Consider the following 26,529-nt stretch of genomic DNA (forward strand, 5'->3'; position numbering starts at 1 on the left):
TAGGGTCACTTCCGCCCCTATAAATATGACCGATCTCTTTAAATTCTCCTTCCCACATTCCACCTAGAGGCGGGGCGTCGCCTCTTAGACTAAGCGTGATTGGTCGTCAGGAGACTCGGAAGTGCCTCTGATCAGAGCCGCAGAGAAAGACAGTCTAGCCTTGTAAGCGTTCTGTCCCGCACTAGGAACGGGCGTTTTTCGGGCTGCTCTCGATGGTATCTTTGGACGGATAGAGGGGGCCGCGCAAAGTCTTATGGGACAATAATGGCGGCTTTCAAGGTGCGGATATTGGCTCTCTGAGGCGGTCTGAGCGAGGAGTGGCTGCGCCAGGGCCCCAGAATCCGGGACAGAAGGTCCCGAGAGTCGGGCTTGGTGAGGTGAGTGTCCATTCTTCATTTCCGACCTTTTCTTCGCCAATCGTGGCGGCTCCAAGCGGCGGATATCGGCCCCTCGCTCAGGTTCGGGCCCAGGTTTGGAAAGTCTTGTCCCTGTCACCCAACTTGCGTTACTCACCTTAGGGATGCTGCCTAGGTCCTGCAAGACCGGCCTTTCTCCTTGCTCAGGTCAGATCCAGCTTCCTGGCCTGGCCTCGCAGAAGTCCAGGGATGCTGCCCGGGGGGTCACCCTGCTCACTTCCTATTAGTCCACTCCCAGACGGACACCGAGCCCAGCAGGGCTCCTTTTGTCTTCCTCTTCTCTGTCACAGTGGTATCTCTACCAGGTGATATCTTTTACTAGAATGTCAGCTCCAAAAAGGTCGGGAGTTTTGTCTGATTTGTTCTCTTCTTTATCTCTAATGCCCAGAACAGCGATCGGCTCACAGAAAGCACTCAGTAATTGTTGAATGAATGTATCCAGTTTTTTCTTCATTATTTTTCTTGTACCTCTTGTGGCTTCTTTGCCACTAATTATTCTTCACAAGCCAACACTTAGCTTCTTATTTACTTTTCTCAGCTGTTAGTTGACCTGTTTGTCAGACTCCTTTTCCTGTGCTGCTGGCATCTTTCTTTGTTGTCCCTAGAAATTTCTGGCTCCCTGTTTCCTTTAATCAGTTTAAACTCATTCATTCATTTATTCCTCAAACGTTTATTTTGCTAGGCACTGGGCAAAGCAGTCAACAAGACAGACAAGGTTCTCTCTCCTGCATAAAATGACATTCTAGAAGTATATTTTCTAGTTCAGACTACTGAGCAGAACATGCAAATCCTACCTTCCTGTTTAGATTTCCTCACATGAATACAGATGTCACCAATAGGTAGCTTTCCCTTTTCTCTTCTGCCTGATGGCATTTTAAAAAATGCAACTGTTGTTCATACTATATGTTCAGTCTGTTTAACAATATTCTTCTATAGAGCTGTGTATGTTAATTAGAGCTGGGTGAAACATTCTGGATTCTGGTGGTACCCTATCCCTTGACAGTTCTTTGCTTTACTGGCTTGTTGGAATGAGGGAAATTATTCAAGCACTCAGAATAAGTAGATTGTGTATAGTGGGAGGTAAAGAGGAATTTGTTATAAGTTGAATGCCAGAAAATCCTACAGTTACCTACTTTTCAGAAATACCATTTACTAGCCTCGTGATTCTCATTAATTTTTTTTTTTTTTTGGTGAACTTGAATGTTGCTAAATAGATTTCGACTGCTGTGAGAGAAGTGTTTTCTACAAAACACAATTCATTAAAGTATGGATCACATGGATGGTAGTCTTATACGTCAACAACTCTGCTATATCTGTAGTTTAAAGGAAGGGAGAGGACGAAGAACTTGTGTAAAAAAATGGTGAGGGACCCAAATCAATACCTTGGAGCACAGCAAGTGAAATAATGTAACGATGACATTTATGTAACTTTTTATGGTTACAGAGTGCTTTCACATACACTTTCATATTTGATTCTCACAATAACTCCATGGATTAGATAGATCAAAAAGTACTTCCATTTTGCAGGTGTAGAAATTATGCCTAACCAAAGATTAAGTTATTTGCTTACAATCATGCAGGTAGAAAATGTCAAGAGCCTGGGTTCTAATTGAGGTTTCTGATTTAAAATCTAGTGGTGTTTTCCCTAAACTCCCTTTATAGATGCCATAATGCTCTAGTAAGTGTCCCTTAGTGAGGTCTGTTCTTGCCTGGATGATACCCTCTTGGATCCTGGTGTGTGTGAGTGTGTGTGTGTGTGTGTGTGTGTGTGTATCTGTTTCTGACGTGAGTTGGGGTGGAAGTAGGAAGATCTTCTGAGATTGTCGATGACTCGATGGACAGGTCTTGGTAAGAGGTAACTAAAGGAGTTCTGATCTTGAGGGGAGGTCAACCCCCCAGAGATCCATATACCTACGGTTATTCTGGGATGTAGCAGAGCCAAGCCTTTTCCCTTCTTATGTCTGATATCAAATGGTTTGTTTTCCTTCCAGAGAAATCCCAGAGCCTGTCATGGAGGACACCAGCGAGGATGCCTCGATCCATCGATTGGAAGGCACTGATGTGGACTCCCAGGTTGGCGGTCTTATTTTCAAGACCAAAAGTGCATCTAGTGAGCAGCATGTCTTCAAGGCCCCTGCTCCCCGCCCTTCATTGCTGGGACTAGACTTGTTGGCTTCCCTGAAAAGGAGGGAGAGAGAGGAGAAGGATGATGGGGAGGACAAGAAGAAGTCCAGAATCTCTTCCTATAAGGACTGGGAAGAGAGCAAGGACGACCAGAAGGATGCTGAGGAGGAGGGCAGTGACCAGGCTGGCCACAGTAGCCGGAAAGACAGGTAAGAGCCTTCGGGTGGACTGCCCCAAAGGGAATGAAAACGGAGGCCAGAAAATAGCATCTCATGTTTATCTCTCAGTTTTCTTGTTGGACATTTAGGACTTTATGATTTTACTGTGATTCTATAACATTGAGGCTAGATAAGAATTGGTATTTTCTTCAGATCTGGGGGAAGATTCAAAGGCACCTAAAGAGTAGATGATGGAGGTTAGAAGCACTTACGGTTGTTGCCATATGCAAACCTGCCGTACCAGGGAGATAAAGTGGAAAAGGCCAGATCACACATTTGGCCTGGCCAAAGGTTTGGGGCAGGTTTTTCTTCCATGGATAAGCCCTTTACCAGCTGCCCTCCCTGTTTCAGACATTATCGATCTGCTCGGGTAGAGACTCCATCCCATCCTGGTGGTGTGAGTGAAGAGTTTTGGGAACGCAGTCGGCAGAGAGAGCGGGAGTGGCGGGAACATGGTGTCTACGCCTCGTCCAAAGAAGAAAAGGATCGGAAGAAGGAGAGGTCGAGGGATCGAGACTGTGACCGCAAGAGAGACAGAGGTAAACTGCCCAGCAGAGTTCCTAGTGCCTGATAAGCACCTGAATTAACATGTCGGCCTTTTCCTGTTGTGGGAGTTTTTATAACACCCGTTAATTAGGGAACTCCATTTTCATGTCAGCCTGGTTGGTTTTGACTCTGTTGGTATTGGGATTAGCAGGCAGTTTAAGAAAAGAGCTGTTACTTGCAACATAGCTGCTTTGCTTGAGTGTGTGGTCCTCATTTTATCCGGAAAATTGGTGATAAAGGTGAAAATGGGTAATATGTTTGAGAAATCAGTTGACACTAGTGTTGGTGAGAGAAAAAGGACGGTGCTGTGGATCAAAGCTAGACGTAAAATCCAATACTGGCTTTCCTCAGTGTTGTTTGATTTCTGTAGCTTGTAGGCTTGTAACTATTAAATAACTATTCATTATAGACTTGTAACTACTCTTTTTTGAATTCTTGCAGGAAAATAACTTACTGTGAGTTTGAAACTTTCTAGCCAGTAACTAATTTTTGCCCTTGAAAGAATGGGGATATGTGAGTTTCAGGAGCCCATGGATCGCATTAGAGCAGTGAGGTTGCACCTGTGAGTGAGTGGGGAGGCCTGTCCTTTCTCTAGGGTGAAGATGGGTGGAAGTTAGGATGGGACACCTGTTTTCTAAGCTCTGCCGGTGACTCCTCACAGATGAGCGGGATAGAAACAGGCACAGCAGCAGGTCGGAGCGAGATGGAGGGTCAGAGCGCAGCGGCAGAAGAAACGAACCTGAGAGCCCCCGACACCGGCCTAAAGGTAGTCTGAACTGTTGCTTGTGGTGGTTTGAGAGAGCCAAGTGTATGAGAGGCAGGGTGAGTGACTCTCATCCTCAGTGGAACTGGGTTGGAATTCCTGATTTCACCATGAATTTCTGGGAATACTTGGTTCTGAGTCAGTTGATTCAGTTGGGAAGGCTGTGGACTTCTCTGTGGACACAGAAATGCTCCCTTAACATGATTTGCCAGTTTGCTGAGTGGCCAGTTTTCCAAATGGTAGGAAAGAATAGGGAGCTGGGGGTGGGTGGAGTAGGGGCAGAAGAAAGTTTTAATACAAAGAAATATGTACATTCAAGAGGGATGTGATTGCAGAGATAAGTTGGATATTCCTTAAAATGTTGTTATGAGCACAGATGAAAACTGGGACATTAAAATTCAGATCTCTTTAAAAGCTGTCAAAACCATCTTATCCGTTGCAAATAGGTGCAAAGTTTATAAATAGTAAAAGAAATTTGGTGAATTGACTTTCACCTAATGGCTCTGTAGCCGTGTCTTAGGCATTCCCTGTGGATGTGTCTTTTGTGGCCCAGATGCAGCCACCCCTTCAAGGTCTACCTGGGATGAGGAGGACAGTGGCTATGGCTCCTCCAAGCGCTCACAGTGGGAATCGCCCTCCCCAACACCTTCCTATCGGGATTCTGAGCGGAGTCATCGGCTGTCCAGTCGAGATAGGGACAGGTGACGTTCTGGGTGGTGCAGTCCAGGTTCTCTGGGTGGGCGGCACAGGGTGGGCGTGATTGGGGCTGGGAGGGCAGATGGTGGCTGGGGAACACATCTCAGCTTAGTGACTATTTAGTGAGGCTGGTTATACTGTTTCCCAGGTCTGTGAGGAGCAGGTACTCGGATGACACACCTCTGCCAACCCCATCCTACAAATACAATGAGTGGGCCGATGACAGAAGACATCTGGGGTCCACCCCACGTCTGTCCAGGGGCCGAGGTAAGGCAGGGTGGAAGTGGGAAGCAGGAAGCAGGGTCGCTTTTCCTGGTGGGGCTGGGCAAAGCCGGGCTGGGGCTGTGCTGCTCGGCAGGTCTGTGTGAGGCCACTGGGGATGAGCTGGGACCGTGCAGACTGACCTGCTACGTGTTCTCCCGCAGGGAGACGTGAGGATGGCGAAGAAGGAATTTCATTCGACACAGAAGAGGAGCGGCAGCAATGGGAGGATGACCAGAGGGTAAAAACTACATCTTTGAGGGACTGAATGAGGGGTGGTGGCCATCTGTCAGTGAGTAGGTGACCGAGGGTGTCTGAGCACAAGGGTCGTGGGTTACACTGTGGTGGAACCGGACGTTGAGCCACGTTCAGTCTCGAAGCCATGGAATCTCTTTCCAGGCAAAGGCTCTGTGGTCAAACTTCTCACCAAATGCAGGTCAGACTTAACTTTTCCGGCTGTGTGCTGGTGCCACCGTGTGGTAAACGTAAGAAGCGCCGTCATGGTGGACTGTGCTGTAAACTGCTTCTCCTCTAGGTGGCTCGTCTTACAGCCTCTCTTGTGTCTCTCACGAGGATTGCTATGCTGCACCAGTGACTTCTTACCAAACACGTCCTCCCCTTCTGGCCACGTCTTGCACAGAAACTCGATCTGCGCCTTGTTCTTATTGCTTTGTCTCTTGTGCCTCAGCAAGCTGACCGGGATTGGTACATGATGGATGAGGGATACGATGAGTTCCACAACCCCCTGGCCTACTCCTCTGAGGACTACGTGAGGAGGCGGGAGCAGCATCTGCACAAACAGAAGCAGAAGCGCATTTCGGCTCAGCGGAGGCAGATCAATGAGGTGAGGCTGCCCACAGCAGGTGGAGCAGATTCAGCTGGAGAAGCGGCAGGTCACATGCACCTGCCAACGGCACAGCTTGTCTCCCCGCTGCTGAAGTCATAGACTTAGCGATTCCTCTGGAGGCAGAGGGGTGGGCAGGGAACTTATCAGTAACTTAAGAAAAACCCAACCCAAATCATGACTTCCGTCTTCTGCAGTAGTTCCTGGAGGGGTGCTGTTGATGGGAACTGGGAGGTCAGGCCCCGGCTCTGTGGTGTGTCCTTTGTGTCTCTCAGCGGGGCCAGGGACAGTCACCGTTTGTGTATCCATATAGAGGTTCTGCCTTAGATACAACGGGTTGCTTCTGGGAAGAGTACTGCAGGTGGTTTGGGATCAGCGATTCTTCTGTCTAAGGAGCTGCAGGGTAGAGAGGCCCGTGACATCTCTGCAGCCCCTGTGGCCCTTCTGTCAGGACCCTCTGCGTGGCCTCACCTGGGACCTTTCAGGATGGCCTTGCAGTTGCAGTCTTAACGTGGCCTCCCGTTGTGTCCTCACAGGATAACGAACGCTGGGAGACCAACCGCATGCTCACCAGCGGGGTGGTGCATCGGCTGGAGGTGGACGACGACTTTGAAGAGGACAGTGCAGCCAAGGTCCATCTGATGGTGCATAACCTGGTGCCTCCCTTTCTGGACGGGCGCATCGTCTTCACCAAGCAGGTGAGGGTCCTCTGTTGTCAGAGAGAAGAACGCTCAGAGAAGCCTGAAATGGGGAAAGAAAGAAAGAGAAAGGAAAGGAGAGGAAAAATGCCCCATCATGATAGGGGTAGGGTAGCAACCCTTCGTTTACCAGGGCCAGTACGAAGTGGACCTTTGTGTTGAGTTTAATGGTCAGTGCAGAATTTCTCTTTTTCCTCAACCTCCTGCAGCCAGAGCCTGTGATTCCAGTCAAGGACGCCACTTCTGACCTGGCCATTATCGCTAGAAAAGGCAGTCAAACGGTGCGGAAGCACAGGGAGCAAAAGGAACGCAAAAAGGTTGGTTTCTCGTCTTCTAGGGCCAGAGAGTATCTGCCTATTTTTTTTTTTTTCTTTTTTCTTCTTTTTAAAGATCATGTTCCACCTCACAGGTAGGGTTCCTATTGGCAGTTAGAGGAAACTCATTGAGCAAGAAACAGCCCTTGTGGGAGGGTATTGCATTCCTCCTCCAGGGCCTCAGTTAAGATAATCCGGGGCCTGGTTTCTCAGGAGCTTCAGACATAAGATTGGGAGGCACGGCTCGGTGCCACTGCTACCTTGTGGGAACTTACTGCCTGCTAGATGAAGCCTGTTGTCAGATGGGACTGATTTTCCGTGGACCACAGCTGTGTCACGGGATGGAGCAGATTGACTTTTTGTGTCTTTTTCAGGCTCAACACAAACACTGGGAATTGGCTGGAACCAAACTGGGAGATATAATGGGTGTCAAAAAAGAGGAAGAGCCGGATAAAGCTCTGACAGAGGACGGTAAAGTGGACTACAGGTAGGAGTCTCGCCAGCAGCAGGTGTCTCTGAAGATGGGGCCTCAAGGGGTCTGATAGGATTCGTCACTCACCAATAGGAAAATGATGTCATTTTGAGTCTCTGGTCCCTTCCTCCTGGTCTTTTCGACTTTTCTGAGATAACATTCCTACTGTCGCCCCTGATACTGCAGGAGCTTCTTCTGTGCCAGGCAGCACCACAGAACTCACAGATATTCAGTCATTGGATTCTCATGACAGTCCCATGGGACAGGTGTAATCTTTCCCATTTTTCATGCGAGGAGGATGAGGTCCAGGGAGGTTAAGTAACTTGTTTGAGGTTACCCAGCTAGAAATGGTGGAGTGCGGATCACACCCAGACAGTCTAGTTTCAGAGCCCACACTCTTAGCCACTCTGCCAGAGTGCCTTTCAGATGCTCAGTGTGAGAAAGTGTGCTTTGCACCCTTAGATTTTAGTTCAATCTAAGGAAGAACTATTTTTAATAGAGGTTTGAGAATAGAAAGGATTGTCTTCTCAGGTAGTGACTTCCCCATTCATAGAGGTATTTAAGCAGATGTTGGATAACTGCTTATTGGGCTTTCCTCATTGTGTAGGTGGCTGAACTCAAATGTCCCTTCTGAATCTCATTGAACACTCTGAAATCCTACAAAATTGTCATCTGAGTTAATAATTCTCTATAACCCTGTGAGAAGTGAGAAGTTGGTGCTATTGATCAGCCCTTGTTAGTTTCTAGTTAATTTAATCCCATAGGTGTTAATTGTTAGCTGACCAGGAATGACTGGGATGTTAGAAACAGGAAGTTTGACAGAGCGTGGGCTCAAATCTGATGGAGGAAAAGTCTCTTGGGGAAGGGATGGGTGGAGACTGTAGACTACTGTAGGTAAGGTAGGACTGGTACCTTTTTCGCTCTGCAGCCTGGGGATGTACGTGTGTCGGATACTTGAGCGCTTTCAGTGGAAGCTGTAGGTAAACGTCAAGTGGGATTGTTCTCACAGTTCTTTAAAAATAAAGCCTTATGGACTCTGCTGTCCCACCAAGAGGTGGGAGGGAGTCTGACCTTGGTCATGACTGTAACCACAACTCCTCTTTTCAGCCTGTTAAGTGTGGTGCTGACATTGCCCAGGGTTGTTCCATATAAGGTGATGACCTGTGGATTTCAGCTTCTCTTCTGGCTGAAGTCTTTCAGGGCAGAGGATTTGCCACTCGCTGATCTGTAGCTCCTCTGAGCCCTCTGCAGCTGTGTGTCCTGGGGGCATTGAGCAGGTTTTGGACGATGGATTCTCAGACAGCAGTCTGGTCCCTTAGGACAGAGGAGATGAGCAGCACCTGGCAGCTGTGGCGTCTCAAAGATTTACTGCATATTTGAAGCAGTGCTCACTTCTGGGTGTAGGAAGCAGGGCAGTAACCCAGTCAGGAGAGAAGATGTGGGAAGCCGTGCAGGGCGCTTAGGCTGCTGTGTGTTCTCAGGACAGAGCAGAAGTTTGCAGACCACATGAAGAAAAAGAGCGAAGCCAGCAGTGAATTCGCAAAGAAGAAGTCTATTCTGGAGCAGAGGCAGTACCTGCCCATCTTTGCTGTGCAGCAGGAACTGCTCACGATTATCAGGTAACTGTGTCCACCCCGGGTCGGGATTCCACTGTTGAATCAGGTGTCCCATTTTCTCCTGTGTGTACTCTGCAGCTCTTTTTCTTTTGGGTATGACAGCTGATGGAGAAGGGAAAGGATTTTTTCCCCTCACTTGGGTGCCCTGGGCTACCCTGCTTGAAGTAAGCAAGATGGCATCGTTTTGTTTTAGTTCATTTGTTTAAACCATATTGTCTTCCACACTTTTTAGAGGGTGTTTCAGTATAAGACCGTTTTCCCAGGGAAATCCTCCTCCCTGCACAGGCATGCTCCTTGGATAGCTACAGGCGGGAGTAGGAGGTGGCCTTCCACTCGGGCCGATTCACCCTTTATCTTCTCTTCCTTGCAGAGATAATAGCATCGTGATCGTGGTTGGGGAGACAGGGAGTGGTAAGACCACTCAGCTGACCCAGTACCTGCATGAAGACGGTTACACGGACTATGGGATGATCGGGTGCACCCAGCCCCGCCGTGTGGCTGCCATGTCAGTGGCGAAGAGAGTCAGTGAAGAGATGGGGGGCAACCTTGGTGAGGAGGTGAGTGGGCGCAAGCGCTGAGCTGTGTCGTTCTTGCCCGGTAGCTTCTGTCATTTGGGCTGATCTGCTGAGGCCTGGACCCAGCTCGGGGTGTGCAAGGGCGACTGGGCGCCCAGAGCTTCTGAGCGGTCTCTCTGGCCTCCAGGTGGGTTATGCCATCCGTTTCGAAGACTGCACTTCAGAAAGCACCTTGATCAAGTACATGACTGATGGAATCCTGCTGCGAGAGTCCCTCCGGGAAGCGGACCTGGATCACTACAGCGCCATCATCATGGATGAGGCCCACGAGCGCTCCCTCAACACCGACGTGCTCTTTGGGCTGCTCCGGGAGGTGAGGGCTGCAGGTCCAGCCTCTGTGCCTGTGGGGCTTGGACCACCGCCCTGCCAGGAGTTAGTGACGAGGCACTCCAGGCAGGCTGGGGTCTAGCCTGGGGAAGCTGAGGGGGTCTTTGACAGGCCGAGTTGCCCCTGAGGCCCTTGGCTGCGGGGTTCAGAGCTGGTGGTGGTTTACTCTGTTCTTGCTCAGCTGAGTGACCCGTGGTTCTCCTGGCTGTGGCTCCACGGATTCAGTTCAGGATTGTAAGGAATCTAATGAGCCATCCGTCAGCTTTGACTTCTGTTTCATTTGGTAGTGATGCTGATGAGACTGGAGGGCAGAAGCCAAGGGTCCCAAAACTGTGGGGAAGCCTCTGACTGACTTCTTCTTTTAGGTGGTGGCTCGGCGCTCAGACCTGAAGCTCATCGTCACATCGGCCACCATGGATGCAGAGAAATTTGCTTCCTTTTTTGGGAATGTCCCCATCTTCCATATCCCTGGTCGTACCTTCCCTGTTGACATCCTCTTCAGCAAGGTACTGAGGCCCTGTTTTGGAACTGCCCTGACCCTTGATGAGGAGCTGGTTGGGGGATGTGGAGTGGCACACTGAGTCGGGAGAGGTTTTGTGGGGACCCTGGGAGCCTGCGGCTATAGGGCTTGGAGGCGAAGGGCTGCACTCTGGGGAGGTTTCGCTTGGTTGTTTCTTTGGAGTGGACGTGCAGGGCTCAGGGAGGGCCTACAGGCCTGTCTGCAGGTGCGGCAGCCCTGAGAGTTCATCGGCTCTAGCCCCTGACCAGAACTGGGTCACCAGTTCCCAGTGGGGGCTTGGCCTGCATTCCCTCTCACGGTGTCCCTCACTGGTTTGCAGACCCCCCAGGAGGATTATGTGGAGGCCGCAGTGAAGCAGTCTCTGCAGGTGCATCTGTCGGGGGCCCCCGGGGACATCCTTATCTTCATGCCTGGCCAAGAGGACATCGAGGTGCGTGCCTCGGTCACGACTGGGATGAACGGGTGTGTCCTTCCTGTGAGAACTGGGGGATCTGTGTCTCACAGCTCCTCTCTGTGCCCTCAGGTGACCTCAGACCAGATTGTGGAGCATCTGGAAGAACTGGAGAACGCGCCCGCCTTGGCTGTGCTGCCCATCTATTCCCAGCTGCCTTCTGACCTCCAGGCCAAAATCTTCCAGAAGGTGAGATGGGTCCCCACCTTGGGATTCCCCCAGACTCCCCCAAAGGAGGGCAAGAGGGAGGGTGTTACTTTTCTGGCATGGGTGGGGTGTACTTTTCTCCTTGTGGGGTTTTTCCTACCTGAAGGCCTACAGCCTTCGCTCCATGAGTGTCCTGTCCGGCTCCAGGCTCCGGATGGCGTTCGGAAGTGTATTGTTGCCACCAACATTGCTGAGACCTCTCTGACTGTCGATGGCATCATGTTTGTTATCGATTCTGGTTATTGTAAATTAAAGGTAAGAGGAGACAGGCACCGGGGCCCTGGGCCTTCACCCAAAGCTCACTCAGCCAAGGGGGTGGGAAGGCAGGCCCTGGGTCCTTGGCCCTCAAACGACGATTGCTCATGGAAGTGGTGGTGGTGGTTATTGAGTGCTGGTTTTGCCATGTGCTTGATTCATTCCATCCTTGTGATAACTCGAGGTAGACACACAGTTTACATAGCTCGATAGAGATTGCGGAGCTGGAAATTTCTTGAGGTTCCTGGTTCCGAAAGATGGCTGCTTACATCGCTAAGACACTTCATTCTGTGATGTGTAGCAACCAGGGTTTGTCTTTGTCTCAAGCCTGCCTCCCTTTTTCCCCTCACTCTGTCCTTAGTCAGGTCTTTACTGTCCCCTCCTAGGTCTTCAACCCCAGGATTGGCATGGATGCTCTGCAGATCTACCCCATCAGCCAGGCCAATGCCAACCAGAGGTCGGGGCGAGCCGGCAGGACGGGCCCAGGTCAGTGTTTCAGGTAGGAGCCCTGTGCTAGCCTGCTTTCTGGGGTGGAGCCCCAGCTGGGGTGGGAAGGCTTGGACTGTGATCCTGCAGAGAGGTGATCCCTGAGGCTGGGAACCAATGGTGGGGCAGCCACTTGTTGGTCCTCTCATCACATGCTGCTGAGTGGAAGAAGCTGCCTTCCCAGGCAGCCCTGAAGTCTGAGCAGCCTTGGGTTTTAGGAAGACCTGTGTTGAAGGTATCTGCAGCGGATGACCAGTGATTACAGTGTGCCTCCTCCCAGAAGATAAATGTGAACAAATTACAGCACCGGTTCTTTTTTTCCTCCTCCAATTACTCTCTCTCTCTTTTTTGTTCCGATATGTAAAAATAATGTATTAACTATAGAAATTCAGAAAATCTAGAAAAATGTAAAGAAAAAAAACCCCAGCCATAATTCTAGTCCCAGGCTCACTGGTTCCAGAAATGAAACAAGTACATAGGAGACTCCAGCAGAATGGTGAATTGGCAGGACTGAGCTTTGAGTAGGTGGAGATTCGTGATTGGAAGGGGAAGGGGGAGGTGGGGGAAAGAAATGAGGACTTCTCCTCCTTACCTGTGGCTCTCATCTGCACTGCCTCTTCTGGGTGCACAAGCCCAGTGTTGGTCCCTGTGTAGACAGCTGGGCATATTTGAGGGGCTCAGCCGGGCAGCATGGTGGGAAGTGCGTCAGGACTGCGTCTTCTCCCCCACAGGCTCTACACCCAGAGCGCCTACAAGAATGAGCTCTTGACCACCACGGTGCCCGAGATCCAGCGGACCAACCTGGCCAACGTGGTGCTGCTGCTCAAGTCCCTGGGGGTGCAGGACCTGCTGCAGTTCCACTTCATGGACCCGCCCCCGGAGGACAACATGCTCAACTCCATGTATCAGCTCTGGATCCTCGGGGCCCTGGACAACACAGGTGCTGTGGCCCCGGGAGCCGGGCAGGGCCCCGTGGGCTCTGGCGCCTGGGTTCTCCCTCTTATGGCACTGTGTCCAGTGACCGTGCGGATTTGCTCCTCTCTCCCAGGCGGTCTGACCTCGACCGGGCGGCTGATGGTGGAGTTCCCGCTGGACCCGGCCCTGTCCAAGATGCTCATCGTGTCCTGTGACATGGGCTGCAGCTCTGAGATCCTGCTCATCGTCTCCATGCTCTCGGTCCCAGCCATCTTCTACAGGCCCAAGGTGGGAGATGCTGTCCGGCTCCTCTCCTCCCAGGGATCTCGGGAGGTTATGGGCTCAGGGAAGGTTGAGAGAGGGGAGTAGTTTCTCTCTGTGTTGTTAAGACAGAGTGGAGGGAGGGGCAGGAATCAGTTTCCAAAGAGTGGTTTTGCTGTTTTATGTTAAGCAGGTTGGGGTAGGGGAAGGGGTGGGCAAGATCCATGGTTCTCAGGGAATGTTTTGCAGTTTTTTCTAGGATGGCTGTGCCTGAGCCCTCACATTTTAGAATAAATATTTTGTTGTAAACTAATTTATTTTTCCTATGTTGTCAGGGCACTATGTTGATGTGTTTTTAGTTGTGGTGAGGGTAGATGATAGTGTGAGATAGCTCTTCTCATTGGACCTGGACTTCCCTTTTTCCTTCCTAGGGCCGAGAGGAGGAGAGCGATCAAATCCGGGAGAAGTTCGCAGTCCCTGAGAGTGACCATCTGACCTACCTGAATGTCTACCTGCAGTGGAAGAACAACAATTACTCTACCATCTGGTGTAACGATCATTTCATCCATGCCAAGGCCATGCGGAAGGTGGGGGCAGTGGCCGAGACAAGCAGCACATTGGGAGGAGGGTTGGGATGCAGGGAAGGAGGGCTCCATCCTTGTCTACCTGTGTCCTGCTCTAGGTCCGGGAGGTGCGGGCTCAGCTCAAGGACATCATGGTGCAGCAGCGGATGAGCCTGGCCTCGTGTGGGACCGACTGGGACATTGTCAGAAAGTGTATCTGTGCTGCCTATTTCCACCAGGCAGCCAAGCTCAAGGTGAGCCTAGTGGAGCTATGGCCCCTCTGGGCCTGATACTTCTTTCGAGGGCAGAGGTCTCCTGTCTCATTGTACAGTCCTGCAGATCTGGGCTTCCCCCAAAAGCCTGTGTCAAGACAGTATTGGACTGGGTAGCGGCCCAGATGTGCAGTGTTTTGCAATGTAGCCACCTGTTGCATCTCTTCTGTAGGGAATCGGGGAGTATGTGAATATCCGGACAGGCATGCCCTGCCACCTGCACCCCACCAGCTCCCTCTTTGGAATGGGCTACACCCCAGACTACATTGTGTATCACGAGTTGGTCATGACCACCAAGGTGAGTCTTTTCCAAGGCAGCCTGTATGACTGTAGGCCCACTTGGCTGGGCCAGGCCTTTGTAATAACCCTTTGCCGCCTTCTGGGATGGGTTTTGAGCTTGGGAGGCTTAAGGCCACATGCCTTGCTTGCAGGGAAATTGAGGTTGGTTTTCAGTTGGGGGTTTGGGGAAGTTTATATGGATACACAGTTAACCTCTAGATTTCAGTGGCCTCGGCTGTGCCAGCAGGATTGTTTCCTACTTGCTGCCGCGGACAAGCAAGCCCTTTTGGTGTTGTTAGAAGGGTTTTCTGAGGGGCTGGGCCTTTTCTGTTGGACAATAGGGGCCTTTTTCTCAAGCATGGAGGAATTTGGATGGGAGAAGGGATTAGAATCCCAGTGTCTGTGGCTTTCCCTTGCCTTTTTCAGCCTCACAGGGCTAGGGGTAGGCCCTTCCCATACAGCTCCTAATTGTGGAACTGCTCTGGGAGGGACAGCTCAAAGCATTGGTCCTTCTGTGACCACCGCTTTGTGGCCCTTCTGCCTGCAGGAGTACATGCAGTGTGTGACTGCTGTGGACGGAGAGTGGCTGGCAGAGCTGGGCCCCATGTTCTACAGCGTGAAACAGGCAGGAAAGTCTCGGCAGGTAAGGATCCTGTGCTTTTCTATGGAGGATCTGTTTGTCTCTGGGATCCGCTTTCCTCTCAGCCTGGTATTAAAGACACATCGTCATCTGGCTTCCCTTCACTTCCCTGTCAAACATAAAAGTTGTGATCCAGGCAGGTTAGTCTGTCTGATCTCCCCCCACGCACTCCATTTGCTTGGTCTGCTGAGTCTTAAAAAAAAACAACTTATTATTGAAAAGTCCAAATACTCATAAAAGTGGACAGAAACAGTATAATGAGCCACGAGTTCCTCACTTAGCTTCCATAATTATCAACATTCTGCCCAACCTTGTTTCTCTTATTCCCACCCCGCTCCATACATATTGGTTTTTCCTGGAATATTTTAAAGCATACCTCAGACATTATATTTTTTCACCCGTAAACACTTGAATATGTGCCTCTAAAAGGACTTTCAAAAATTAAAACATAACCTCCATGCAAATCTTACTCAACAGAATTAATCCTTAACGTTGCTAAAGTCTCCACTTCTTATTCACGTTTCCTTTTTTATTCCAAAGATAATTTTTTATAATTGATTTGCTTGAATTTGGATCCAGGCATTGAAATTTGTCATTACATATATTAAGTCTTTTATTCTGGAACAAGCTCTGCCCCCACTCATTTTTTATGGCATTGACTTATTGGAGAAAACAGGTTGGTCATCTTGTAGAATGTTCCACGTTCTGTTTTGAGCTGATTCCTTCCTCAACGTATTTAACTTTTGCCTCTATCCCGTGTGCTTTCTGTAAGCTAGTCATTAATCTAAAGCCTTGGTTAGATTCAGATTCAGCTGTTTCGGGTAAGGATGCATAAATGCATGTGGTGCTGTGAACCTCCTTTTAGATCCAGTCAGGAGGCACATAAGGTCTGGTGGTGCCACTTTTGAAGACACTAAGATTGCTCAGTGGTCCCACCAGACCCTCCGTTATAAATTCTCTACCTACTTCTCGGTCTCCTGACAGTCTTGGTGTCCACTGGTGGCTACCAGCTGGAGGTAGGGCTGCAGAATGTTGTGGACTTTAGCTTCCCCCCTTCTCAGCATAGTCCTCCCCACACCGGGCCCGCACACATCTTCCTGTGTCCGTCCTCTCCAGCCAGATGTCATGTCTTCTCTATTTCCTGTACTTCCTGGCATGGTTATGAACTTGGTTAGAGCATGTAAGCACTTAGCAAATTGAGTGGAGGGCTGAGGCATGAGAGGGTGAGGACTCAATCATCCAATGTCTGTCTTGGATCAGTGAGCAAAGCAGGCCTCAGTGCTGGGGCAGGGAGCTGTGTGTCCCTGCCTTTGGGAGCTGGCAAGGTCTACCCAGCACCTGGCTGGCAGCAGGGAGATGGGTGCAGGCTGGCCCTCCTCACCCGCCAATCCCCAGTGACCCCAGTACCTCTCCCTTCTCTAGGAGAACCGCCGACGGGCCAAAGAGGAAGCCTCTGCCATGGAGGAGGAGATGGCACTGGCCGAGGAGCAGCTGCGGGCCCGGCGGCAGGAGCAGGAAAAGCGCAGTCCCCTGGGTAGTGTCAGGTGAGCTGTGGTCTCGGGACTCTTGTCCTGATGGAGCCCACCAGCTGGACTGGCCAGGCCCTGAGGCAGGGTCGCGATTTAAGAGAAGTTAAATGTGCAGAGGTGAATTGGTGACGAGTTGACTGTGGTCACGTGGAGACGGGAGGGGTTTTGGACATACTTTCAAGGAGTGGTGATAGAGCTGCAACTCCTGGTCGTTGTTTGTTATGTTGTGATGGGGCCCAAGGTGGGCTGGAGCGGCAGAGTAGGTCTCACAGCTTTACCAACAGGCTAGGGCTTGGACATCACAGTGGAGAGGCAAGGCCAGGAGAGCCTTGGGCACCTGCGTCTGCCCTGGTGCCTGGAGTTAGACTGCACAGGTGAAGGGCATAGTCCCTGCAAGACTGCTCTCACCTCAGTCACCACCTGCAAGTTGGGGGGTACCCAGGGTCACCCTCATTTCTCACCAACTTGTTACAAATTTGGGGATCCCCATGGACTCCCTCAGGTTTGATAATTTGCTAGAATACCTCGCAGAACTCAGGAAAGTACTATACATATTACAGTTTTATTATAGCAAAAGGACACAGAACCAGCCAAAGGGAGAGATGTATAAAGTGAGGTCTGAGAGGGTCTTAGATGTGAAGTCTTCCATTGTCCTTGGGGTCATGTTACCCTCCTGGCACATTACACAGAGTATTGTCCCAGGGAAGCTCACCGGAGCTTTGGTGCCCAGAGTTTTATTGGGCAGGACCCATGTGTTGACTTAGTCTCCAACCTCTTTTCCCTCCCCAGAGTCTGGGCTGATAGCACGAGGCTCAAAGCACAGCCCTCTGTTCACAGGTTGGTTTTTCTGGCAGGGCAGCCACCATCCTGAGTCATCTCATTTGCATAAACTATCAGATGTGGTCCACCGTGAATAACAGAGACACTCCAGTCCCTTGGGAAATTCCAAGGGTCTAGAGATACTTCCAGGAACTGGGGACAAAGCCCAGCCACAGCTGGAGTGGCGGCCTGGTGAGGTGGAGGGAAGACTCCCTTCAGAGCTCACCTAGGGGATATGAATGGAATTGTTAAAAAATCTCATAACCTGCCTCAGTGGATAGGAGAAAGAGGTGCTATCTCATTCTGCTCCCGATCACACATAGGGAAGGCGAGGGGAGTGGAAGTGTGCTAGGGGCGGAGACCCTGCAGCCCCAAAGCCTGCTCACACACAGAAGCAGCAAGACCTCAGGCTCCTCGTCCTCCTGTGTGTCCTGGCCGGAGTGAGCAGCAGTGCGATTCCTAACCCCTCTTCTGTGTCTCCAGGTCTACAAAGATCTACACCCCAGGTCGGAAAGAGCAAGGGGAACCCATGACCCCTCGCCGCACACCAGCCCGCTTTGGGCTCTGAGCTGATGCTGTCCCTGAAGAGGAGGGGGCCAGGTGTTGAGTCATGAGCCCCGTGGCTGGAGCGCCCAGGCCTGCCGACAAAACCGTTTCATCTGTGTGCTTTCATTTGTGTACATCATGGCCCTGGGGGCACCTGTTGCGGCCAGGCTCTGCCGTGGAGGAGGTGGGAGTTTCTCGGTGCAGGCGTGGGGCCGCAGAGCAGCTGCCAGGACCACAAGAGGTGGCCGGACCCACCGTATTCAAATAAACTGTCCCCGGGACACTTGGTGTATGAATGACACGGCTTTGACTATGTTTTTTAAAATTCTTGTGTAAAACAGCACAATAGACCTAGGGGGAATTATAATTTGGTTATAATTCAGGATTTGGAAATAAATTTATTGTTTGTAAAATGTTATTGTGTTTGACTCTTCTTTTCCCCTGACTGCCCTAAATCACACATTAGCGAACAGGCAGAACGCTGACTTTCCTTGGATGGATCCTTCTAGAACCTTAGCTCGCCCTTCTGTTCTCCAGGCAGTGCCTCTTAGAGGAGGGGTTGATGGGGTGGGACTCAGCTGACAGGGAAGGAGAATGGCCTGGGGCATCAGCACCTGGCAGGGCTGGGGCAAGGCGGCCATGGTGGCCAGGAAGTGGGAGGAAGGTGAGCAGCCGCGCACCCTCTGTCCTTTCCCAAGGGCGGGTTGGCTGCTCTGTCGCTCAGAATGGCTGAAGTTTCTTCCGTTATGTGTTGTGTATTCATGGAAAATAGTGTAAAATGTTGCTTATCGGTTTTCACGTAAAAGATGATGCTTACGCTAGAATCACTAGTCTTTTCTGTTGTTAAGCAGCTTCAACGGTCTGCTGAGGCGACGTCTAGTGAGGCACATGTGGCATACACAGATGCCACAAAATAAGTGGGGAGGCTCCCCGCCCCCAGCAGCTGTACCCGAATCTGCTTTGGCTTCTGGACTTTTGCCCAAGAATCTGTTTGCACTCTGTCTCCAATGCTTTCTTTTTAACTATGGACCCTTTCCATTCAGATCTACCTTCCTTCCAGCTTTAATATTCCGATTTAATACTCTGCTCTTCACCATCTCTTCCTCAGATGATAACTGATTCTTTTTCTAGAGGTACAAAAGCGTTTCTTGGCAATGACCCGGAAGTGGATTCCTGAGACTGGTGTGAGAGAACAGTAAGGTTGTTGAACTGGACAGGGGTCCCCTGCCTTGCTCTCAGCCATGTGCGTCTACCCTTTAATGCCTACTTGAGAGGAGCAGGATACTTTAGACATCTTAGAAATATCAGCAGTTGAGGGTCTCAGGCTGAGATAGGGGGCTCATTCTGGGGACCCCAGGGCTAGCTCGCTGGGCCCTGCCTATGGCAGGAAGCTTCCTCCTCATATGGGCTGTGCAGAGGAGGCTCAAAGGCAAGTGTACGTGGCCACATGGTGGTTCTAGGGAGCTCCTCCTTCCCTTTAGTAAGGTGGCGGCTGGGGTTTGTTCTGGGTTCCTTTAGCTCAGGGGGAGAAGAATTATACTCCAGGTAGGTAGAAGAGGGTCTGTCACAAAGGATTCTGCGGCCCCCAAAGTAGCAGAATCTGAGTGACCCTCCGACTGGGTGGCTGAAGCGCTTTATTTGTAATCCCCTCGGCTAAGTCCTAGCTTTATAATCGTTTCTTTTTTGTTATTTTTTTTTTAACGTGGCTTTAGGTGCACAGCAAAATTGAGCAGGAGGTACAGAGATTTCTCCTATATCTGCTTCCCCTGCCTCCAAACCTGCACAGCCTCCCCACTATCAGCATCGCCCACCGCAGTGGTTCGATTGTTACAACTGATGAGCCTGCGCTGACACATCATTACCCCCTAAAGTCCGTAGTTTACATTAGGGGTCACCCTTGGTGTCTGTACATTCTATGGGTTAGGACAAATGCATCCACCATTATAGTTTCATACAGAGACCATGTCTCTTTAATGTCAGCTTTTAAAGAACTCACTTCTTTGGTTATTTCTTAAAGCATTAGAGGCAGGCAACATTCGGGCTCCCTGCCCTTTCTCCTACCTTTCTTCATTTCTCCAAGCCCAGCCCCTCCACTCAGCTGGGTCTCCTACCTGGCTGGGCTTGCAAGGCCACACGGCTGGGTGATGTATTGACATGGTTCTGGCTCTCCTGCCCCTTTGCTCCCCATAGCGTGCTACCTGCTTTCCTCTGGTGTAATCACACTATAGGAAGTGAAAGACAACTTTGGAAAAAGTACAACATTCAAAGTACCCAGATATTGTCCCTTTGGCCAACATATATGAAAACTTTTTGTAAATTAAAGAGACAAAATGCCTTTTTAGTAGACTGTACTGGGGATTTTAGTGACATTGAACTTTTACTTGAATAAATGGGCCACAGGCTAGAACTAGAAGCCATTTCATTAGTACCAGACCCTTCAGTCTTTGTTTTCTCTAGAAGACGTATCTTATTCTAAACCAAATGAAGGAACACAGTCAAAACAGCATTAAAAACCAGACAATGACCATCACAATAGAAACCACCAGATGTGCCCATCACTCCTGCCTCACACTGCATTTCCAGAATTTGCCCTTCCCAAGGCCTAGCAGGGGCATCCTATATAACACATTGCTGCTATTAGCAGAAAATTTTCTTGGCTTTTGTTTGGCGGGGGAGGGAGGCAAGATATTTAAGAATTGCTATCAACTAGGGGGGGTTTCTTCCTTCACTTTTCCTTTCCCCTCTTCCAGAAATGCAAGCCCTTTCATTTCCTTCTCTTACTTTACCTTTAGCTATTTCAATTTTCTATAGACTAGAAATAGAAATTCTAGACATGTACTTAGTTTAACAAAATCCAGCCACAATAAAATAGTTTAGCTGTCCTTGGAGTTTGTTATAATGGAATTTTTCTTGTACTGAGCTGGCTGGGGAGAAAAATAAAATTGTTAAAAGAAGGAATATGGCAGCCAGGGAGAAAGCAGATGGCTATCTCTCCCTCCTGCCTTTGGAAAATGCATCATTTATTTCTCTTCCTCTCTTTTGGGTCTCAGGATTACTTTCCTTTCGGAGGTTTTTAGATATTTCTTTTTCTTCTTAAATTCCAGACAGAGATGGAAGGAATAAAAAAGGAACTAATTATCTCTTGTTGGTTTAAAAACAAATCCAGATAATCCAGAAGCTTGCTTTGGGAATTACAGCTCCCCTATGTATGTCAAAGAGAACTATATGTTTTAGAATTTAGGGAAAATAGGGATGAACACATTGCTGGGGACCTGAGGGGGCAGAATTGTCTGCAAGACACCACGAGCTCACTGAGGCTGCTGTGCTCATGTCTTTATTTTAGAGTTTGGGCCTGGAGATGGTAGTAGGGTTCCAAGGCTCACTCTGCCGCAGGAAGTAGACAAAACTCAATGAAACGTTAGCATCTTGTAGAATAGGCTTGGACCTTGACATATTCCGGTTAGAGCTGATCCAAGTCAAGAGAGGAATAGGAACTCACTGTCCTCTGAAAAACATGCATGGAAATGATGCTCAGGGCAAGGCGCTGATTCTAGCAATATGAGGAACCTGAGGGAACAGGGAGGAAATGACAATCTTGATTTGAGGAGAAATTAATGAAGTGATTTCTCAAGGACTAGTCTCGTGGCCAGACAGCTCTGTTGCAGGTGACTTCTTACCTTGGGGGTACCATGGAGTCTACAGGTGGCAGAAAAGGTAGCCTTGGACTCAGGCCGAACAGGAGACCAGGGCATTCTTGTGAGGCTTCCAAAACACGTTAGAGGAGAAAAATGCCTATTCTGCCTGTTCCCTTCTTATCCTCACACCTCCCAAAAGGGACTGGGTCAGGGGAAGGGATAGGTCTGAGATAGGAGGCACTTGGGTAACATCAAAGATTCTTAAATCAGGATGAGCCTTAATTCATTTGCCTCCCCCTTTACAGAGGAGAAAACAATGATCTCTGGTCCAGAATAGCTAAGCAAAAGATTTGTTTTTTTCCCCTATTTGAATTTCCAATCCAGTGATCTCTTCAAAATACGTTTTTTTTTCTTTTTTGACCCAATGGACTAAGAAAGACAGCACCATAGTAAGTAGCAAAAGCCGCATGGTGGACATACCTGAGCAGTGGGGCATCCCGACAGACTTGGTGATGTCCATTCTTTGGCTCACATCTTGGGTTATCCCTCTCCAGTCCAAGGTGCCATACACTTTCCCCCTTGATGTGGGGTCTGTTTTGCTTGGCCATAGGGCTTTGGTACATACCCTTGAGGGCCCAGCTTTCAGCTTCTTCTCCTCTATTTCATTCTTTAGTTTCTTGTTTTCCTTTTGCAGATGGACCATTACATTGTGGAGGTGGCTGGGGAAGGAGAGGGAAGGACAGGTGGGTGTTTGGTCTGTTCCAGTTCCGTGGATGCCCAGTTCCTTCCAGAGCTCGTGCTCTCACGCATGTTCTGTGGAAATGGAGGCCTATGTGCATCCCCAGGAAGAAGCCCAGGCCTGGGGTTGGGGTGGACCCAGAATCAGCACTCCTGACCCACTGTGTCATGTCAGCTCTGGGCTAGTTTTCTTATCTGTTAGATGGGGACCATTGAGTCTGATCTGCCTTCTGGGGTTCATATAAAAATCCAGTTTGACAAATGATAGAAATTGGATTCAAAGAGCCAGAACAACTCTGATCACGTGTCCTCAGTTTCTCACAGCCATGCCTAGGAAACACTCACATCCAGTTCTGATGCCAAAGCCCAAGTTCTTTTGCCTCCCTTTGCTGAAAGGTTGAGAACACAGGGGATCCCAGCTCTGTCGAGAGCTTGGGCAAATTACTTGTCCCCATTTTATGGAAGAAATGGCAGCTCGAGTGTAGGTGAGGGGAAAGGTAACTGAGCATACCTCCTGTGGCTCAATAAATGGCAACTGTTAATACTAACAGCCTTATTTCTCCAAACCAGTGTTGAGAGAAATGAGTGACAGTGGGCTCTGGAACCAGGCTTCCCAAGTTGGGATTCTGACTCTGCCACTTACTGGTCAAGAGACCATGGGAAAATTATGTAGCCTGAGTTTCTCCCTTTATTCATCCTTAAATGGGGATTATACGTGCACTGAACGTGTGAGGTATTATGAAGATTAAATAAGTTAACACATGTAAAGCACTTGGAACAGTGCTCCTCATGAGTAAGCAATAAATATTAGTTGAGCTCTTGTTATTATGATTAAAAGATGGTGTTCCTTCAAATAGGGTCAAGCAAACTCAAGAATGAGTTCTTTGTGAAACAAACAAACAAAAAACCCAAAAAACTTGCCAGAACTTGGCACAATATAAGAAAAAGCCTGGTGCCCGGCTACCTTCAGATTCTGACAATTTCTCCTTTAGTTAAATCCTTTCAGAAAGTGTTTCTGTCCTAGTGAAATATTTTATGATATTTTCTAGAGGAAATCAAGTAGAGAATTCATCCTCAACTGCTTCTCTGGGTGTATTCTCTGCCCTCCTGCTCTGTATAAATCTGGCTGGCAGTGAAGACACCCCTTCCCTTGTAGCTCTTCATGTTGTTGCCATGCTCCTTGTGCCACTGGGCCTGGAGGTAGGGTCCTCGAATGCCCTCATTCCCTGGCTCTCTGCCACTCTCTCTGGCCCACTCCTGTCAGCATCCCTGATGCTTTCAGCATCCTGTACTTTTCATCCAAGCCCTGGCCCTTCAGTTCCTTGACCTCCTTATCCAGTGATCTTTTCTTCTCCTTCAACCCAGACGCTTTCCTATGGTCCAAGCTCAGGACGCAGCTTTCTAACTGGGGCTGCATGAATGGGTCCCAGGTGTGCTGCGATACCTCAGCCCTTGGAGCAGGGTTTGGCACAGCTGCTGGTTGGTCACCTTTACCATAAGCAACCCCATCCAAGACCCTCTCAGTGTGTCAAACAAAGGTGTTCATTTTCTAAGTGTTCCCTGACAAAAGGTTGGGAAACACTGCCCTGGAGCTTGTCATTACCTGTTACTATGCCACCTCTGAAATCTCAGTTTTAGACATCCATACTTTTGCCTCTGTTCCCAAACTTCCAACACTCCTCCCGTACCACACTCTGTGCTGACCCAGCTTTGACCATGAGGGTGAACCAAGGCTGCAAGTAGATGGACCCAAATGACCACATGGGACAGAAGGACCCCACCAACCTTGACTGCTCACCTCATAGAGGTGTTCCTTCTATGTTCTATGTCCCTTTGTTTGGAGAGCTCTCCGTTACCACAGCTTAGCCACTACCCTAACTAATACAGTCTGCTCTTCAGTTCCTGTTTCCTTCTCAGCATTCTGACTTCTGAGAACTGTGGAAGGTGACAGTGGAGAGGGACATAGAGATGATTAACCCCTTTTTTTATTGTTGGTGAGGGGACTAAGGCCCAAAGAGGTCAAGTGGTATTGCCCAAGGTCACATGGATGCAGATTTGGGACTTGGGGTCTTTCTCCACATATCCAGTGAGAAAGCCAGCCCTGGTTCCTGGCTGACTCCTCTCCCTGGGGCCCAAGCTCCAGCCAGGGGGGCGTGGGATGACTTACTCCTTTTCACCAGTCAGCTTGGTGATATATTTGACCTGTTCACGGAGTTTGTTTCCTAGTTTCTCATTGGCGATCCTGTAATAAAATTCACAGAAGAAAAGAGTTCCCCAGACCCCTGTGGGTAAGAGCATGAGCTGGCTGAAAAGGACATTGGGTGTTCTTGGCGAGGCCTCTTCGGGGCCCAGACCCCCCGCTCATCCCCCCGTCCCCGGAGCTAGAGCCCTCCTAGCAGCTGGCAATTAAGAGGACCCTCTACACTCCCAAGCAAAATCACTGTGATCCCAAGTGAGTTCAGGGGATCCAGGCAGTGAAGCCCGACACCAGGCTGGGAAGAGGAAATCTGACCCACAGGAGCATCCCTTCTGTCTGGAAGCTGCTCCATTTCCAAGTGGGCGGGGCTTTCTGAACCCGCCTGAAGGGTTGCGGCCCCTTCATCTTATTCCCAGCATCTGGGTGTGGGCTGAGACTGGATCAGTTTCCCTGGAAGGCTGTGTGTGTGTGTATGACACTATTCTCTGGCACAGGTGTGATTCCAGCCCTTGGAAGCCTGCCTTACTGTTTTCTTCCGCACTTACTTCTGCTCTTTTGCCCATTGCTCCATGTTGGACATAATCTGATCGTTCTCTCGGTGCAGCCTGCAGGTGTCTTTAGGCGCAGACCGCTGGGACAGGCAACAGGACTTCGGTACAAGAAGTAAATGAGATAGTAAGGGGGTGGGAGCACAGGCCTGTCACCTCCCTTCTCCCAGATCAGGTCTCCTCTCTTCCTGGGAGAAGAAACATTGACTCTGCTGTCCAACCCTGAGGCCAGAGTTGGAATTGCCATTGCAGGCCTCCACCTCCAGCAGTGCATTATCACAAAGGTGACATCTGTGAGCAGACACCACTTATAGTAGAGACAAAGTAGGTTTGTACATTTATAATAATGATTTTCAGGCCAAAGGTAGCCAAGTGACCTATTCTAAAACAGCAATACATTAAGCCTTTTTAAAAACAGATGAAAGAAAAAATATCTGGTGGAAAGGGAGGAATTTTTTTCTAATTTGGGCAAAGGCCCTGTGGCCACCCCAATGATATCCGGGAGCCTCCTGCTACAAACTTCACTGCTCAGAGAGCTGGACGTGCACAAAGAGCTCTTAGCCGATTCTACTGCAGGGTAATTGAAAGTGTCAGGAGGGGCTCTGGAGGGTGACTGAGCCGTGGATTATCTAAGTCGGGGCTGCTGGTGTACCTGACATGGAGATGGCATTCTCTCTCCTCTGGATTGGGACCTTTGCTCTGTTCAATATCTCTATCAACAAAGTCACGGGAAGATGGTTGGGTCGAGACAGCCGTTGTGGGCCTGGAACACCCAGACCCCGCTTTGTACTGAATAGAGGGGGTGTCCTTTCCTTGCTCCCAGGCACCCCCACCCCCACCAAAGGGTGTCTGTCACGCAGGCGGTCGTGGGATGTTCTGGGGCAGTGGGAGGAAGCGGCTGGGAGTTGAGGAGTGCCCACCTCCGTCCCGTCCGCGAGGAGGCTCTCTTTCAGGGCGCGCATTTCCTCCCGGAACGCCCTGAGCTGCTCCTCTTTAGCGGCCAGCACCTCGAGGTCCCGCTGGTGCTGCTTCTGCCACTGCAGCACCTGGTTGCTCATGTCCTCCAGCTTTTTGTCGAAGGCCTGCACCTGCTCGGTAGCGCACAGTGAGGAGGGAGACCCCAGCTTGCCACCCTGACCCTGGAGGACCCACGACAAGGCGGGAGGGCGCTTTCTCTGGGAGGTTCATGAGGGAGTGTTTTATTTCCAGCGGCCAGCAGAGGGCGCCCCTGCTCTGATAGTTGCCGCCTTCTTGAAGCACCCAGAGCCCAGCAAAAGGGAGGGCACCTGTTAGCCGAAGGGACCGGCTCAGTGCGAAGTACACAGCTGTGGGGCAAGAAGAGGCCTTGGGGCCCTGGGCAGGACGGCAGCCGGGGCCCCTGGCCGCTCCTCACCTCTAGCTCACTCTGCTGCTGGAAGCCCTGCAGTTTTTTTAACTCCACATTCAGCTTTTTCATCCTCTCCTCGTAAGCAATGACTTCCTCTTCCAGCTGAATCTTCCTGTCTTGGGCCTGTGTCAGAATTTGGTGAAGACTCTTTGTCTCTGAGGTCGAATGACTGAGCTTTGGTAAAGACAAAGGGTTGGGGGGAGAACGGCTGTCATTGCGCTTGGGCCTCTGTGCTGAGTCCTGAATGGAGAAGGGTTCCACCAGTCCCACAGCCCCTACTCTCTTCTGCCCAGGGTGGCACAGACACACCTGGTCCTGGTCACCTCGCCTAGAGTCCCAGGGAGGGGTGAGAAGTGACAACGGTCAGTCTTCTGCATCTCCCCTGCCCCTCTCCCGTTTCCTCTCTTTCCA

The 26,529-nt window shown here is 50.0% G+C and overlaps 2 protein-coding genes across 3 annotated transcripts in view; one reads left to right on the forward strand and one right to left on the reverse strand.

Moving 5' to 3' along the window:
* The first annotated feature begins 104 nt into the window (after positions 1-104).
* On the forward strand, positions 105-18,252 carry DHX38 (DEAH-box helicase 38). 2 transcript variants are annotated; one of them, XM_079906578.1, is made up of 27 exons: positions 107-377; positions 2,408-2,749; positions 3,110-3,297; positions 3,966-4,070; positions 4,621-4,768; positions 4,912-5,030; positions 5,189-5,265; positions 5,713-5,868; positions 6,405-6,566; positions 6,776-6,883; positions 7,255-7,367; positions 8,834-8,971; positions 9,339-9,525; positions 9,671-9,856; positions 10,236-10,376; positions 10,710-10,820; positions 10,914-11,030; positions 11,196-11,303; positions 11,690-11,802; positions 12,521-12,729; positions 12,838-12,992; positions 13,397-13,552; positions 13,648-13,782; positions 13,973-14,098; positions 14,627-14,722; positions 16,142-16,263; positions 17,551-18,252. In XM_079906578.1, exons 2-27 carry the CDS (start codon positions 2,427-2,429, stop codon positions 17,633-17,635), a joined length of 3,684 nt encoding a protein of 1,227 aa, XP_079762704.1. In that variant the 5' UTR covers positions 107-377; positions 2,408-2,426; the 3' UTR covers positions 17,636-18,252. The 2 variants fall into 2 exon arrangements, with proteins under 2 accessions (XP_079762705.1, XP_079762704.1); XM_079906579.1 differs by lacking the exon at positions 16,142-16,263 and having other exon boundaries at positions 105-377.
* A 2,691-nt stretch (positions 18,253-20,943) lies between these two features.
* Positions 20,944-26,529, reverse strand: part of PMFBP1 (polyamine modulated factor 1 binding protein 1) — a 119,127-nt gene continuing 113,541 nt past the window's right edge. Inside the window, exons 19-24 of the mRNA XM_079908019.1 lie at positions 26,125-26,292; positions 25,652-25,819; positions 24,729-24,832; positions 24,154-24,228; positions 21,729-21,967; positions 20,944-21,118 (exon numbers count right to left, since the gene is read on the reverse strand). Of these exons, the coding sequence (XP_079764145.1) occupies positions 21,090-21,118; positions 21,729-21,967; positions 24,154-24,228; positions 24,729-24,832; positions 25,652-25,819; positions 26,125-26,292 (783 nt within the window). The 3' untranslated portion in view covers positions 20,944-21,089. The remainder of the gene's footprint in view (positions 21,119-21,728; positions 21,968-24,153; positions 24,229-24,728; positions 24,833-25,651; positions 25,820-26,124; positions 26,293-26,529) is intronic.

Source organism: Stenella coeruleoalba, assembly GCF_951394435.1.
Source record: "Stenella coeruleoalba genome assembly, chromosome: 20".
In the NCBI taxonomy this organism is placed as follows: Eukaryota; Metazoa; Chordata; class Mammalia; order Artiodactyla; family Delphinidae; genus Stenella; species Stenella coeruleoalba.

Excerpts from the sequence above, each read along its gene's own strand:
- DHX38 (XM_079906578.1), top strand. The coding sequence starts at position 2,427 with ATGGAGGACACCAGCGAGGATGCCTCGATCCATCGATTGGAAGGCACT. Across the intron at positions 5,031-5,188 it reads ACGTCTGTCCAGGGGCCGAG|GGAGACGTGAGGATGGCGAA; the intron begins GTAAGGCAGGGT and ends GTTCTCCCGCAG. Across the intron at positions 13,783-13,972 it reads ACCAGGCAGCCAAGCTCAAG|GGAATCGGGGAGTATGTGAA; the intron begins GTGAGCCTAGTG and ends TCTCTTCTGTAG.